Source organism: Somniosus microcephalus, chromosome 25 (assembly GCF_052327205.1).
Source record: "Somniosus microcephalus isolate GS21.2 chromosome 25, FLI_Smic_1.0, whole genome shotgun sequence".
In the NCBI taxonomy this organism is placed as follows: Eukaryota; Metazoa; Chordata; class Chondrichthyes; order Squaliformes; family Somniosidae; genus Somniosus; species Somniosus microcephalus.
In genome coordinates, this window is record NC_141011.1 from 44283984 (window position 1) to 44300935 (window position 16952).

Consider the following 16952-nt stretch of genomic DNA (forward strand, 5'->3'; position numbering starts at 1 on the left):
ACAAAGCAGTAGCTTCAAATGTGAACAAAAAAAAGATAAAGTGCATATATTGCAATGTTCAGAGTGTGGGAAATAAGCTGGGGTAATTTGCAGCAATTATACCACAGAAAGATATGATTTAATAGCACTAACAGAAATATGGCTGCAAACTGGGCAGGAGTGGAAAATAAACATATTGGCTTACACGTTTAGGAGAGATAGAATAGGTAAGAAAGGAGGAGGAGGAGGATTAGTAATATTGGGGATTGGCGAATATATGCTGTAGAGAGGACTGGTGTACACAAGAAAGAGGTTCAGACAGTCAATATGGTTAGAGATTTAAGATTAAAAAAGGGGATTGTTACATTTGTGGAGTTGTACTACAGACCCCCTAATTGTGGGAGGAAAATGGAAGAAGAAATCTGTAGACAAATCAGAGGGATCAGAGGAATAACAAAATTATAGGTTCTAGGAGATTTTAATTACTAAGAAAAGCAAGAAGACAGTATGAGAAGAGAATCTCAAAAAATATTAAAAAGAGCAGAAAGGTATGTCAGTAAGAAAGAAGTTAAGAATTTGCATTTATATAGCACCTTTCATGACCTCAGGACGACCAAAAGCACTTTACAGCCAATTAAATGCTATTGAAGTGTAGTCACTGTTGTAGTGTAGGAAGCGCGGCATAGCAAGATCCCACAAACAGCAATGGTATAAATGACTAGATAATCTGTTTTAGTGATGTTGATTGAGGGATAAATATTGCTCAGGACACTGTAGAGAACTCCCCTGCTCTTCTCTGAAATAGTTGCCGTGGGATCTTTTACGTCCTCCTGAAAGAGCAGACGAGGCCTCGGTTTAACATCTCATCCAAAAGACGGCACCTCCAACCGTGCAGCACTCCCTCAGCATTGCACTGGAATGTTAGCCTAGATTTTGTGCTCAAGTCTCTGGAGTGGGACTTGAACCCACAACCTTCTGACTCAGAGGTGAGAGTGGTACCACTCAGTCAAGGCTGACACTTGACTTGTTAAATGAGTGGTGCGACTCCCCATAGAAGAGTTTAGTCAGCTGGTAGAGAATAAGCAGAAATTGGTAAGTATGCTTAATAAATACTTTGTTTCAGTGTTTGCAAAAGAGAAAGATATTGGAGAGGAGGTAATCCTGAATTGGTAAATGAACTGGAGTCCTGAACAGGCTAAAAGGCTCAAAATAAATCCCCATAAAGAGATAGTATGCATCCCACAGTGCTAAAAAAGAGGGAGGTGATTTGTGAAGCATTGAAAAGCAGAGAACAACTGACCACAAGCTGATCTTATTTGCAGATGATACTAAAATCGGCTGTGTGGTTGATACTGAAGAAGGAAGCTGTAGACTGCAGGAGGAGATCAATAAATTGGTCAGGTGGGCAGAACAGTGGGAAATGGAATTTAATCCGGAGAAGTGTGAGGTAATGCATTTGGGGAGGGCTAACAAGGAAAGGGAATATACATTAAATGATAGGACACTGCGTAGTGTAGAGGAACACTGCGTAGTGTAGAGGAACAAAGGGACCTTGGAGTGCATGTCCACAGATCCCTGAAGGTAGCAGGCCAGGTAGATAAGGTGGTTAAGAAGGCATACGGAATGCTTGCCTTTATTAGCCGTGGCATAGAATACAAGAACAGGGAGGTTATGCTTCAACTGTATAAAACACTAGTTAGACCTCAGCTAGAGTACTGCATGTAATTCTGGTCACCACATTACAGGAAAGATGTGATTGCACTGGAGAGGGTACAGAGGAGATTTACAAGGATGTTGCCGGGAGTAGAGAATCTTAGCGATGAGGAAAGACTGGATAGGCTGGGTCTGTTTTCCTTGGAACAGAGGAGGCTGAGGGGAGACCTTATTGAGGTGTATAAAATTATGAGGGGCCTAGATAAAGTGGATAGAAAGGACCTATTTCCCTTAGCAAAGGATCAAAAACCAGGGGGCACAGATTTAAAGTAATTGGTGGAAGGTTTAGAGGGGATTTGAGGGGAAATTTCTTCACCCAGAGGGTTGTGGGGGTCTGGAACGCACTGCCTGAAAGGGTGGTAGAGGCAGGAACCCTAACCACATTTAAAAAGTACTTGGATGTGCACTTGGGATGCTGTAACCTGCAGGGCTACGGACCAAGAGCTGGGAAGTGGGATTAGGTTGGATAGCTCTTTGTTGGCCGGCGCCGACACGATGGGCTGAAATGGCCTCCTTCTGTGCTGTAACTTTCTATGATTCTATGATCTCTAGCACCATCTAGTGGCTGGCTTCACAGCAGCATTGGCGTATACCTCGGCAGGTTACATACTCAGGCTAGGATGATGCACCGAACATGACGATCCAAAACTGGGGATCAAGGGAGGATACCGCTCAAAAAAAGAGGCAGTCTCAACCTCGAACAACAACTTGCATTTGTGTAGCACCTTTAATGTAGGAAAACTTCCGAAGGCGCTTCACAGGAGTGTAATAAGAAAAAATTGGCACCAAGCCAAAGGAGATATGAGGACAGATGACTAAAAGCTTGGTCAAAGAGGTAAGTTTTAAGCAGGGTCTTAAAGGAGGAGAGAGAGGTGGAGAGCTTTGGTGGGAAATCCAGAGCTTAGGGCCTAGACAGCTGAAGGCACAGCCACCAAAGGGAGTGGGGGATGCACAAGAGGCCAAAGTTGGAGGAACGTACAGATAGATTTTTGTAGGTCTGGAGGAGCAGTTTTACAGCACAGAACCAATGGATGGGTCGAGAGAGGTGGTGGTGAGGTAGAGCTGGGTGTGGGCAGCGTACATATGGAACCTGATCTCATGTCTTCAGGTGATGTCACCGAGGGGCAGCATGTAGATGAGAAATAAAAGGAGTTGAAGGATAGATCCCAGTGCTGGGGCGGGGGGGGCGGGGGAGGCAAGAAGAGAAGCCATTTAAGAAGCTGAAGTGAGTAAAACACAGCCAACAGGGGTTCTGGTTGGCTCGCCACAATGTGAGACAGTCACCTACAAGTGAACTTAGTCACAGTTTGTGGTCAGTTCAGTTTCCCATGATCCGAAACAAATCTCATGATCAAACTGATACAAAACTCTTATAACTTTTCAATCTACTGTACTTGGAATACTATCACCGGCTTGGAAATGTCCAATTGCAAATACTGGGCAGGTAAGTGACTAATAAATTTGAATAGAACAATACAGCAACTTACATTCATATAAATCCCTTCACAGAGGAACGACTTAAGGTGTGTAACAGTGAAGAGAAAAAGGATATGATAAATAGTATGTTTCATATTAAATGCAAAACAATAGGTTTTAAGCCATGTGATATAAATCTTCGCAAACAGCTTTCCTTTAAGAAATATTATTTCTATTGAAAATACAAGCTACACTAGCCTTACTTACTGTACCTGATTATCGTCGTCATTAGAAGGCTGAGGTGTCACACTTGAGTACAAAACATAAAGTCTTGTCACGGTAACGTATCTGCTGTCAAGTGCTTCAAGCAGCAGGCTGCTGAATATAGTAAGCCGGAAGCTTTAGTTTTCAGTTTGTGCTGCTTCTGATGTCATTGCTGATGTTGCAAATTCTACAGAAACCACCCACAAGCTACTTGGAAAATTGTACACGGCTTGTGGTTGTCCTTCTTTGAATACTCACGTCACGAATCAGACTGTGGCAGAGCTTGCACCAATCGAATCAGGCTTTTGGAATCTCGTTGTCAGGACAACTGACTTGCAGGCAAATTAAAGATCAGTAAAGAGCCTTCCTTCTTCAACTCCCCAAAAATAATGTTTTAAAAAATCACTCTACTGCCTCAGGATAGACCTCAGTGTGTTTGCAGTATTATCTGGCCCATGGTGCAAATGTTCCTGTTTCCTAGACTTGCTTTTCCCGTGTTTCTATTGGTCCTTTCCCTGTATGTTCCTATGAGTCAGATTATTGCAAGGAAAGGATTGTAGGGGGAAAATTTGGTTGCTTTGCGCCTCCCGTTAGCGTTCTAAGAAGGCGCTAATGGGGCACGGCGATGTTTGTGCCGCGCGCGAAATTGACCAGACATTTTACGGCGCCGCTAAACACTACCACCACGGTCGCCTGCACCCGCAGATCGTGATGTCAGTTGAGCGTGCAACATCCCGGTAGCGCCCCGGACCGGATATTGAGTGGCGTCCCCTGCCTTACCGCCTGCCGCTAGCAACGACAGGTTGAGGGGAGCATTTTGCAGTCGGGAAGGGACTGGGGGAGCGCTATTTAAAGGCAACCACTTCCTGCCTTTTTTTGTCAGTGACATTTTTGCACCACGCATTCTGAGAGAGAGAGAGACTTCTGGAGAGATTCAATGCTGTGTGAAGGAGTTTTTGGTACTGAGCAGCACTTTGCAGGTTCATTTTGATTTGACCTTCCTTGCATCGATTTAGAAGAGAATATGGGGGCTGCACTCTGAGCTCTTTCCCTGGGCCTCTCCATTGTTCTTTCCAGCAGAATTGATGTACAGGTCTCTCCAGGCCGAGATTCAAGGCTGCAATGAGCAGGGTGTGGATGGAGAGCAAGATTAACCCTCCCCATTAAGAACTGGCAGGCGCCAGTGTGTCTGTGTTCCATTGCTGACTGACATCACATGAGCTTCGCCAGCGCTCTGGGGTAACACCTCGCTCCTTGGCGTTAGCGCCTTAAGAGAGGTGTGTAGCGCCTGATTTAGCACTCCAATCACCTCCAGGGGCGATAGAAGCAAAGTTTGCAGTCAGAAGCGATAATTAGCGTCAGGCACTAAACTTTGCGCCTGGCCGATAATTGCGCCCCAAACGGGGCGATACCGAATTTCTCCCCCTAAAGCCACAAAAGTGTTGAGATATTATGATCCCAACTTAAAAGTGAGTTTGCCTTCCACGTGAGCATTGGTTACCTTCACACCAAAGACACAAATTGCAGGACTACAATCGATCTTCTCCCCTCCTCTCCCAAAGGTACTATTTCATGATAGAGATTGGTTCCACTGGTGCCAGCAGCCCTCTGACCTCACCCAAGTGGCCATTTTTCAGGTCAGCCTGGACAATGAGGGTCAGCTGGATATACGATTGAAACACAGGAAGAACAAGCATAGGAGACAAGAAAGTTCAGATGATGAGCCAGGAGCACAAGGTCAAAGAATGGAATAATGGTAAAAAAAAATTAAAGGCTCTTTATCTGAATGCATGAAGCATTCGTAACAAGATAGATGAATTATTGGCACAAATAGAGATAAATGGGTTTGATCTAATAGCCATTAGAGACGTGGTTGCAAGGTGACCAAGGTTGGGAACTAAATGTTCCAGGGTACTTGACATTTCGAAAAGACAGGCAGAATAGAAAAGGAAGGGGGGTAGCCCTGACAATAAAGGATGACATAAGGACAGTAGAGAGAAAGGATCTTGGCTCGGAAGATCAGGAAGTAGAATCAGTATGGGTGGAGATGAGGAATAACAAGGAGCAGAAAACACTGGTGGGAGTGGTATATAGGCCCTCTAACAGTTATACCATTGGACAGAATATTAATCAAGAAATAGTAGGAGCTTGTAACAAAGGTCATGCAATAATCGTGGGGACATTAATCTTCATATAGACTGGACAAATCAAATTGGCAAATGTAGTCTGGAGGACAAGTTTATGGAATGCATTCGGGACAGTTTCCTAGAACAATACATCATGGAACCAACCAAGGAACAGGCTATTTTAGATATTGTATTGTGTAATGAGACAGGGTTAATTAGCAATCTCATAGTAAAGGATTCTCTGGGCAGAGTGATCATAATATGACAGAATTTCACATTAAGTTTGAGAGTGACTTGCCTAAGTCTGAAACTAGAGTCTTAAACTTAAATAAAGCCAATAACATAGGTATGAGGCGCGAGCTGGCTATGCTAGATTGGAAAAATAGATTAAAAGGTATGGCGGTAGATAAGCAGTGGCTAGCATTTTTAAAAATGTAATAATTCTCAACAAAAATACATTCCATTGAGAAACAAAAAGTCCACGGGAAAAGTGATCCATCCGTGGCTAACTGAAGAAGTTAAGGATAGCATTAGAGTCATAGAGTCATAGAGTTATACAGCACAGAAAGAGGCCCTTCGGCCCATCGTGTCTGCGCCATCCATCAATCCCTGTCCAGTCTAATCCCATTTTCCAGCATTTGGTCCATAGCCTTGTATGCAATGGCATTTCAAGTGCTCATCCAAATGCTTCTTGAATGTTGTGAGGGTTCCTGCCTCTACCACCCTTTCAGGCAGTGAGTTCCAGATTCCAACCACCCTCTGGGTGAAAAAGTTCCTCCTCAAATCCCCTCTAAATCTCCTGCCCCTTACCCTGAATCTATGCACCCCTGTTATTGAACCCCCTACTAAGGGGAAAAGTTTCTCTTTATCTACCCTATCTATGCCCCTCATCATTTTGTACACCTCAATCAGGTCCCCCCTCAGCCTTCTTTGCTCCAAGGAAAACAACCCCAGCCTGTTTAGTCTTTCTTCATAGCCGAGGCGCTCCATCCCAGGTAACATCCTGGTGAATCTTCTCTGCACCCTCTCCAAAGCAATCACATCCTTCCTATAGTGAGGCGACCAGAACTGCACACAGTACTCCAGCTGTGGCCTCACCAGCGTTTTGTACAGCTCCATCATAACCTCCCTGCTCTTATATTCTATGCCTCGGCTAATGAAGGCAAGTATCCCATATGCCTTTTTAACCACCTTATCTACCTGTTCCGCTGCCTTCAGGGATCTATGTACATGTACACCAAGGTCCCTCTGACCCTCTGTACTTCCTAGGGTCCTACCACTCATTGTGTATTCCCTTGCCTTATTTGTCCGTCCAAAATGCATCACCTCGCACTTTTCAGGGTTAAATTCCATTTGCCACTTTTCCGCCCATCTGACCAACCCGTTTATATCGTCCTGTAGCCTGAGGCTTTCCGCCTCGCAATTTACCACCCCACCAATTTTCGTGTCATCCGCGAACTTACTGATCATACCTTTTACATTCTCATCCAAATCATTTATGTAGATCACAAACAGCAAGGGACCCAGCACCGATCCCTGAGGTACCCCACTGGACACAGGCTTCCAGTCACAAAAGCAACCTTCGACCATCACCCTCTGCCTCCTGCCACTCAGCCAGTTTAGGATCCAACGCGCCAAGGCACCCTGGATCCCATGGGCTCTTACCTTCTTGACCAGTCTCCTATGCGGGACTTTGTCAAAAGCTTTGCTGAAGTCCATGTAAACCACATCCACAGCATTTCCCTCATCCACACACCTAGTCACCCCCTCGAAAAATTCAATCAGATTTGTCAGACATGATTTACCCTTGACAAAGCCATGCTGACTATCCCCGATTAATCCTTGCCTCTCCAAGTGGAGACTAATTTTGTCCCTCAGAATTTTTTCCAATAATTTCCCTACCACAGATGTTAGGCTCACTGGCCTGTAATTCCCTGGTTTATCCCTGCTACCCTTCTTGTATAATGGTACTACGTTAGCTGTTCTCCAGTCCTCTGGTACATCCCCTGTGGCCAGAGAGGTTCTGAAAATTTGTGTCAGAGCCCCTGCAATCTCCTCCTTTGCCTCATACAACAGCCTGGGATACATCTCGTCCGGGCCTGGGGATTTATCCACTTTTTGGCCTGCTAAAACCGCTAGTGCCTCCTCCCTCTCGATGCTAATATGTTCAAGTATGTCACAGTCCCCTTGCCTGATTTCTATGTCTACATCGTCTTTCTCCATAGTGAACACAGATGCAAAAAATTCATTTAAAACCCCGCCTACATCATCTGGCTCTACACACAGATTGCCACTTTGGTCCCTAATGGGCCCTACCCTTTCCCTGGTTATCCTCTTGCCCTTAATATACTTATAAAACATCTTAGGATTTTCCTTTATTTTGCTCGCCAGTGTTATTTCATGGCCCCTCCTCGCCCTCCTAATTTTTTTTTTTTTTTTTTAAGTATGCCCCTGCACTTTTTATACTCCTCTAGGGTTTCCTCCGTCTTTAGTCTTTCGTAACTGCCAAAAGCCCCCCTTTTTTTCCTAATGCATTTTTGTATATCCCTTGTCATCCAAGGTTCCCTTTGCTTGTTGGTCCCACCCTTGACCTTTACAGGAACATGTTGGCGTTGTACTCTCTCTATTTCCCTTCTGAAAGTCTCCCACTGTTTTGATGTGGATTTTCCTATAAGTAGCTGCTCCCAGTCCACTTTGAAAGAAGCTTATAACGTTGCGAAGAATAGTAGTAAGCCTGAGGATTGGGAGAGTTTCAGAAACCAGCAAAGGATGACCAAAAAATTGATAAAAAGGGAAAAAATGGAATGAGAAAAAACTAGTAAGAAATATAAAAACAGATTGTAAGAGCTTCTACAAGTATGTAAAAAGGAAGAGAGTAGCAAAAGTAAATGTTGGTCCCTTAGAGGCTGAGACAGGAGAAATTATTATGGGGAATAAGGAAATTGCAGAAACGTTAAACAAATATTTTGTATCGGTCTTCACAGTAGAAGACACAAAAAGCATACCAAAAATGGTGGGGAACCAAGGGTCTAATGAGGGCGAGGAACTTAACGTCATTAATATAAGTAGAGAAAAAGTACTCGAGAAACTAATGGGACTAAAAGCCGACAAATCCCCTAGACCTGACGGCCTACATCCTAGGGTTCTAAAAGAGGTGGCTGCAGAGATAGTGGATACATTGGTTTTGATCTCCCAAAATTCCCTAGATTCTAAAACGGTCCCAGCAGATTGGAAGGTAGCAAATGTAACACCGCTATTCAAGAAAGGAGGGCGAGAGAACTCGCGACCGAGACTCCAGGATGGTATGTTGCCTCCCTGGTGCAAGGGTCAAGGATGTCTCGGCGCGGGTGCAGAACATTCTGGAGGGGGAGGGGGAACAGCCAGTTGTCGTGATACATGTTGGTACCAACGACGTAGCTAAAAAAAGGGAAGAGGTCCTACAAGTAGAATTTCGGGAGTTAGGAGCCAAGCTAAAAAGTAGGACCTCGAAGGTAGTAATCTCTGGATTACTACCAGTGCCACGTGCTAGTAAGAGTACAGAGAACAGGATAGTTAGGCTAAATACGTGGCTTGAGCAGTGGTGTAAGAGGGAGGGTTTTAAATTTTTGAGGCATTGGAACCAGTTTTGTGGTAGGTGTGACCTATACAAAAGGGACGGTCTACACCTGTGCAGAGATGGAACTGATGTTCTCGGGGTAATTTTTGATAAAGCAGTTCGGGAGCATTTAAACTAGTATGGCAGGGGGCTAGAAACCTATGTAGTGAAATAGAGGAAAGTGAAAGGCAGACAGAAATAAATGATAAAAGGGTGAGGAACAAAAAACAAAGGGCCAAACTAATTCATAAAAAATGTGAGCATAAAAAAAGCCTGAGGGTTTTATACCTTAATGCGAGAAGCATCAGGAACAAGGTAGATGAATTAGCTGTGGAAATAGAGGTTAATAATTATGACCTAATTGGGATTACGGAAACATGGTTGCAGGGTGAGCAGGGCTGGGAGCTTAACATACAGGGGTATTCAGTATTTAGGAAGGATCGACAAAAAAGAAAGGGAGGAGGGGTAGCATTGCTAGTAAAAGAGGGGATAAATGCAATTGAAAGGAAGGATATTAACTCAGTTAATACAGAATCTATATGGGTGGAGCTAAGAAATAGCGAGGGGCGAAAAACATTAATAGGAGTGGTATATAGGCCTCCAAATAGTAAAATAGAGGTTAGGGAGGGCATCACGAGGGAAATTAGAGAAGCGTGCAATAAGAGCACAGCTGTCATCATAGGTGACTTTAACTTACATATAGATTGGACTAGCCTAATCAGTAAAAATAATGAGGAGGAGGAATTCCTTGAGTGTTTGAGGGATGGTTATCTGGATCAATATGTCGAGGAACCAACTCGGGAACAGGCTATATTGGACTGGGTACTGTGCAATGAGAAGGGACTAATCAGTAATCTTGTTGTACGGGGACCCTTGGGTCAGAGCGATCATAACATGATCGATTTCTCACTCGAAATGGAGAGCGAAGAAATTGACTCAGAGACTAAGGTCCTGAATTTAAACAAGGGGAATTATGATGCCATGAGACGGGAACTGAGTAGGTCTGATTGGACAACGTTCCTGGGAGGACTGGAGGTAGATAAACAATGGCAAACATTTAAAGATAGAATGACAAAATTGCAAAAATTGTTTATACCAATCTGGCATAAAAGGAAATCTAAAAAGGTGACTCAACCGTGGATAACAGGGGAAATTAGAGACAGCATAAAATCCAAAGATAGGGCGTATAAAATAGCCAAAAAAAGCGCCAGAGCGGAAGATTGGGAACAGTTTAAGATAGAGCAAAGGAGGGCAAAGGGCATAATCAAGAGGGGCAAAATAGCTTACGAAAACAAGCTGGCGGAAAATATAAAAACTAACTCCAAAAGCTTTTATAAGTATATCAAAAGGAAAAGACTGGTGAAAACCAAAGTTGGTCCATTGCAGTCAGATACGGGGGAATATATAATGGGAAATAAGGAAATGGCAGATCAACTAAATGCATACTTTGGGTCAGTCTTTACGAAGGAAGACACAAAAAACCTCCCTGGGATATCGGGAAAAATAGGGACATTGGCAAAGGAGGAACTGACGCAAATCAATATCTCTAAGGATATGGTGTTAAGGAAGCTAAAGGGATTGAAGGTGGACAAATCCCCAGGGCCTGATAACATGCATCCTAGGGTACTGAAGGAGGTGGCCCTAGAGATAGCGGATGCACTAAGGATGATTTTTCAGAATTCATTAGACTCGGGAACAGTGCCGATGGATTGGAGGGTAGCTAACGTTACCCCACTATTCAAAAAGGGGGGTAGGGAAAAAGCAGGTAATTACAGACCTGTAAGCCTTACATCAGTTGTGGGCAAAATGCTGGAGTCCATCATTAAGGATGAAATAGCGGAGCACTTAGCAAATGGGGACAGGATAGGACAGAGTCAACATGGATTTACAAAGGGTAAATCGTGCTTGACTAATCTATTGGAATTTTTTGAGGGAGTAACTGGTAGAATAGATGGGGGAGAGCCAGTAGATGTGGTGTACCTGGACTTCCAAAAGGCCTTCGATAAGGTCCCACATAAAAGATTAGCATGGAAAATTGAGGCTCATGGGATAAAGGGGAAAGTTTTGGCGTGGATAGGGAACTGGCTGTCAGATAGAAAACAGAGAGTTGGAATAAACGGCTCATTTTCTGAATGGCAGGCAGTAACAAGTGGGGTACCACAGGGATCTGTCCTGGGCCCCCAGCTGTTCACAATTTACATTAATGACCTGGATCAGGGAGTCGGATGCAGCATTTCCAAATTTGCAGACGACACTAAACTAGGAGGGGGGGTGGGCTCAGAGGAAGAGACCAGGAAGCTCCAGAGCGATTTGGACAGACTGGGCGATTGGGCAGATAAATGGCAGATGCACTATAATGTGGACAAGTGCGAAGTTATCCACCTTGGGTGCAGGAACGGGAGGGCAAATTATTATTTAAATGGCAATAGATTGGGAGAGGGGGAAGTACAGAGAGACCTGGGTGTTCTTGTACACCAGTCACTGAAGGCGAGCATGCAGGTGCAACAGGCGGTCAAGAAGGCAAACGGTATGCTGGCCTTCATAGCAAAAGGGTTAGAATACAGGAACAGGGATACCTTGCTGCAGCTGTACAGGGCACTGGTGAGACCACACCTCGAGTACTGTGTACAGTTTTGGTCGCCTCATCTGAGGAAGGATGTTCTTGCCATGGAGGGGGTGCAGCGGCGATTCACCAGGCTGATACCAGGAATGGCGGGAATGACCTATGAGGAGAGACTATGTAGTTTAGGGATGTACACACTGGAGTTTAGAAGATTGAGAGGGGACCTCATAGAAGTGTATAAAATTCTGACAGGTCTAGACAGACTGGATGCAGAAGGAATGTTTCCCTTGGCGGGTGAGAACAGAACTAGAGGACATAATTTAAGGATAAGGGCTAAACCATTTAGGACAGAGATGAGGGGGAATTTCTTCACTCAGAGAGTGGTGAACCTGTGGAACTCATTGCCACAGAGGGCAGTGTACGCCAGCTCATTAAATATATTTAAGAGGGAATTAGATATATTTCTACGGGCAAAAGGGGTTAAGGGTTACGGAGAGAAGGCGGGGACGGGATACTGAATTAAAGGATCAGCCATGATCTCATCGAATGGCGGAGCAGGCACGAAGGGCCGAATGGCCTACTCCTGCTCCTATCTTCTATGTATCTATGTATCTATGTAAAACAGGGAACTACAGACCAGTAGTTAGCCTGACATCAGTTGTCGGGAAAATGCTGGAATCCATTGTTAAGGAAGTGATATCAGGGCACTTAGAAAACCATAATATGATTAGGCAGAGTCAACATTGTCTTATGAAAGGGAAATCGTGTTTGACAAATTTATTAGATATTTTTGAGGATGTAACGAGCAGGGTAGATAAGGGGACCCAGAGGATATAGTATATTTGGGTTTCCAAAAGGCATTCGATAAGGTGCCACATAAAAGGTTATTACACATGATAAGGGCTCATGGGGCTGGGGGTAATATAGCAGCATGGATAGAGGATTGGTTAACGGACAGAAAACAGAGAGTAGGGATGAACAGGTCTTTTTCAGGTTGGCAGGCTGTAACTAGTGGGGTGCTGCAAGGATCAGTGCTGGGGTCTCAGCTATTCACAATCTATATTAATGGCCTAAATGAAGGGACCGAGTGTAATGTATCCAAGTTTGCTGATGATACAAAGCTAGGTGGGACAGTAAGCTGTGAGGAGAACACAAAGGGCTGGATTTTGATTCTGGAGGCATATAGGAGGCGGCACTACAACTTTCGGGGTTGTAGTCCCGCCTCCATCGAGTTGTGGCCAACCCACTCGATTTTCACTTGATTGACCTTGTTGAGCCCACCCAGCGGGCTCAGCAGGCCAATTAAGGGCCACCCGGCAACAGGTGACGTCACAGACAGATATTTCATCTGTCAAGATCTTTTGACTGATGAAATATCAGCGTCTGACAGCTCTTTGAAGCTGTCAAACACTGACAATCTGTACACTAAGTTAATTCCTTCCTCTCAGGCTGATTTAGAGATCTCTCCAGAACAGAAAGCTGAATGCTGCAACTTTTGACAGCTCGCGGCCATTCTGCTTTCTGTGCCGGTGAGATGAGGGGCTCCCGAGTCCTGAAGGAAGGAAAGAAAGCTGTGAAGGTAAGTAAATGTAAGTAAAACTTCTTTAAACACTTTACACACACCAAACACACTTACCTCTTCACTCATGCACCCATCACTCACCTGAACACCGGACATCTCGAACCCTCCAAGTCCGTCAGCCCGACGGCCCGCCTCGCTAACTTGGCATGGTTTGGAGCCGTCAGGAATCCCACACTTCAGGAATAAAAATAGGGATTAGGCTAAAAACTGCCTGTTAACTACCTGTTAACAGGCAGTTAATTGGCACTAATCCCCTTCCCGCCTCGGGGAGGCGGGTCCCAGCACAGGTCGGGTATCCGCCTCCTTTGAAACTAGCACAGAGGCGGGTTGGGGGCGGGATGGGTTCGTGCCCCCCGATTTCGAGATTTTAACCCCCCCACACGCCTCCAATCCCACCTCCACGGCCCAATGAAAATCCTGCCCAAAGAGTCTGCAAAGGGATATAGATAGACTAGGTGAGTGGGCAGTAAGGTGGTAGATGGAGTCTAATGTAGGGAAATGTGAGGTTATTCATTTTGGTAGGAAGAATAGAAAAACAGAATATTTTTTAAATGGTGAGAAACATTTAAATGTTGGTGTTCAGAGAGATTTGGGTGTCCTCGTGGAAGAAACACAGAAATCTAGCTTGCAGGTACAGCAAGCAATAAGGAAGGCAAATGGCATGTTGGCCTTTATTGGAAGGAGGTTGCAGTATTAGAGTAAGGAAGTCTTGCTACAATTGTACAGGGCCTTGGTGAGACCACACCTGGAGTACTGTGTACAGTTTTGGTCTCCTTATCTAAGGAAGGATATACTTGCCTTAGCGGCGGTGCAGAGAAGGTTCACTCGATTGACTCCCGGGATGAGAGGGCTGTCCTACGATGAGAGATTGTGTAGAATGGGCCTATACTCTCTGGAGTTTAGAAGAATGAGAGGTGATCTCATTGAAACATACGAGAGGGGATTGACAGGGTAGATGCTGAGAGGTTGTTTCCCCTGAACTAGGGGGCATAGTCTCAGGATAAGGGGTAGGCCATTTAAGACTGAGATGAGGAGAAATTTCTTCACTCAGAGGGTTGTGAATCTTTGGAATTCTCTGCCCCAGAGGGCTGTGGATGCTGCGTCTTTGAGTATATTCAAGGCTGAGATAGATAGATTTTTGGACTCTAGGGGAATCAAGGGATATGGAGATCGGGCAGGAAAGCGGAGTTGAGGTCTGATGTGCCTCAATGAATCCGAGACTCAACATTATCGGAGCAAAGCAAGGCTTTTATTAACTCAGAAAGTAATACACAGTGGAGAAGTGTCTCTCATCCAGAGATCTGCTGTACTGCCTGTGAGACACGCTGGGGCCTGCTTAAGTAGGGGCCAGGTATGGGCGGAGCCCTACACACAATACAATACAGGTAAGGAAATGAAACTGAAACTAAACTCCCCTGCTTGTCACAGTCACAGGCACAATCAAACACAGAGAATACAGAGTGCCTGATGAATGGCATAGAATACAGAGTGCCTGATGAATGGCATATTTCATCACATTCACCCCTTCTACAGATTTAGTCTGTTCGGGGGTTTGATAGTCCTCTGTGACCGACGTAGCTGTTGTGGTGCTGCGGGTGTCGGCTGGGTGTCCCCGGTGGCCTCCTGGGTCTCTGCCGGGGGCGCCGCCAGGGTTGTTGAAGGGGTAGTTGGTGGGGGCACCGTTGGTCGATGTTCTTCCGGGGGTGATGAAAGGATAGTGGGTGGGTAAGAGTTGCTGTGATCGTTGTTGCTGTTGTTGTCGTTACCGGCTGGGGCGACGTCTTTTATGGACACGGTGTCCTCCCTTCCGTCGGCGTGCCGGACATACGCGTATTGGGGGTTGGCGTGGAGTAGGTGCACTGACTCCACGAGAGGGTCCGTCTTGTGGCCCCTCACATGCCTTCGTACAAAGACCGGACCCGGGGTGGAGAGCCATGACGGCATGGATACGCCTGAGGTGGATTTCCGGGGAAAGACAAACATTCGTTCATGGGGCGTGACATTAGTGGCAGTACACAATAGCGACCGTATCGAATGGAGCACATCTGGGAGGACTTCCTGCCAGCGGGAGATAGGGAGGCCCTTGGTCCTTAGAGCTAGAGTGACTGCTTTCCATACTGTCCCGTTCTCTCGCTCCACCTGGCCGTTACCCTGGGGGTTGTAGCTGGTGGTACGGCTCGTGGCGATCCCCCTGGACAGCATGTACTGGCGTAGCTCTTCACTCATGAAGGACGCCCCCCTATCCATATGGATGTAGCTCGGCATACTGAACAGGCAGAACAGGCTGTTGAGGCATTTAATGACCGTGGCGCTGGTCATGTCTGGGCAGGGGAAGGCGAATGGGAAATGGGAGTATTCGTCCACAATGTTCAGGAAGTAAACATTGCGGTCGACTGACGGGAGGGGGCCCTTGAAATCTAAGCTGAGCTGCTCAAAGGGCCGTGTAGCTTTGATTAAGTGGGCTCTATCTGGGCGGTAGAACCGAGGCTTGCACTCAGCGCAAGTGCGGCAGTTCCTGGTCAGAGACCGAACTTCCTCAATCGAGTAGGGTAAGTTGCGGGACTTTATGAAGTGGAACAGCCGTGTGATCCCTGGGTGGCAGAGGTCGTTGTGGAGGGTCTGTAGCCGATCCCCGGTGGCGCTGGCACACATCCCTCGTGAGAGGGCGTCGGGGGATTCGTTAAGGGCCCCTGGCCGGTAAATGATGTCATACTCGAAGGTGGAGAGCTCGATCCGCCACCTGAGAATCTTATCATTTTTAATCTTCCCCTTCTGTTTATTATTAAACATAAACGCTACCGACCGCTGGTCGGTAAGTAGGGTGAAGCGTTTGTCGGCTAGGTAGTGGCGCACTGCCTCCACGATGGCTTGGGCCTCCTTTTCCACGGAGGAGTGTCTGATCTCGGGCCCTTGGAGGGTCCTCGAGAAGAAAGCTACGGGCCGCCCCGCCTGGTTGAGGGTGGCCGCCAAGGCAAAGTCAGACGCATCACTTTCCACTTGAAAGGGAGTGTTCTCGTCCACTGCCTGTAGCGTGGCCCGTTCAATATCCCGCTTAATGCTTTTGAAGGCGGCGTGGGCCTCAGCAGAGAGCGGAAAAGAGGATGCTTTCAAGAGGGGGCGGGCTTTGTCGGAGTAGTTGGGGACCCATTGGGCATAATAAGAAAATAACCCCAGGCACCTTTTCAGGGCTTTGGGAGTGTTGGGCAGGGGCAGCTCCCGTAGGGGGCGCAATCGGTCGGGGTCTGGTCCGATTTCCCCATTCTCCACCACGCTGCCTAGTATGCAGAGGCGCGTGGTGTTGAAAACGCACTTGTCCTCGTTGTAAGTGAGGTTGAGTTTTTGTGTGGTTTTCAGGAACCTCTCGAGGTTCGAGTCGTGATCCTGCTGGTTGTGACCACAGATGGTGACGTTGTCGAGGTGGGAGAAGGTTGCCTGCAAGTGGTGGTCATCGACCATGCGGTCCATCTCCCTCTGGAAGACCGAGACCCCATTCGTCACCCCAAAGGGGACTCTGAGGAATTGGTAGAGGCGTCCGTTCGCCTCGAAGGCGGTGTACGGGCGGTCCTCTGGTCTGATAGGGAGCTGGTGGTACGCTGACTTGAGGTCGATGGTGGAGAACACCCGGTATTGGGCAATTTGGTTCACCATTTCTGATATGCGGGGTAGCGGGTAGGCATCTAGTTGGGTGTACATGTTGATCGTTTGGCTATAGTC

General features: G+C 46.3%; 1 protein-coding gene across 3 annotated transcripts in view; it reads right to left on the minus strand.

Annotated features, from left to right (window-relative positions):
• The window catches only part of acot7 (acyl-CoA thioesterase 7), a 288558-nt gene that overhangs the window by 250819 nt on the left and 20787 nt on the right, over positions 1-16952 (minus strand). The window contains exon 1 of one of the 3 annotated variants that reach the window (XM_085967293.1): positions 3381-3412. The exons of the other annotated variants lie outside the window; for them this stretch is intronic. Coding sequence (XP_085823419.1) covers positions 3381-3397 — 17 coding nt within the window. The 5' untranslated portion in view covers positions 3398-3412. Of the gene's footprint in view, positions 1-3380; positions 3413-16952 lie in introns of those variants that run through there. 3 annotated transcript variants of the gene reach the window in all.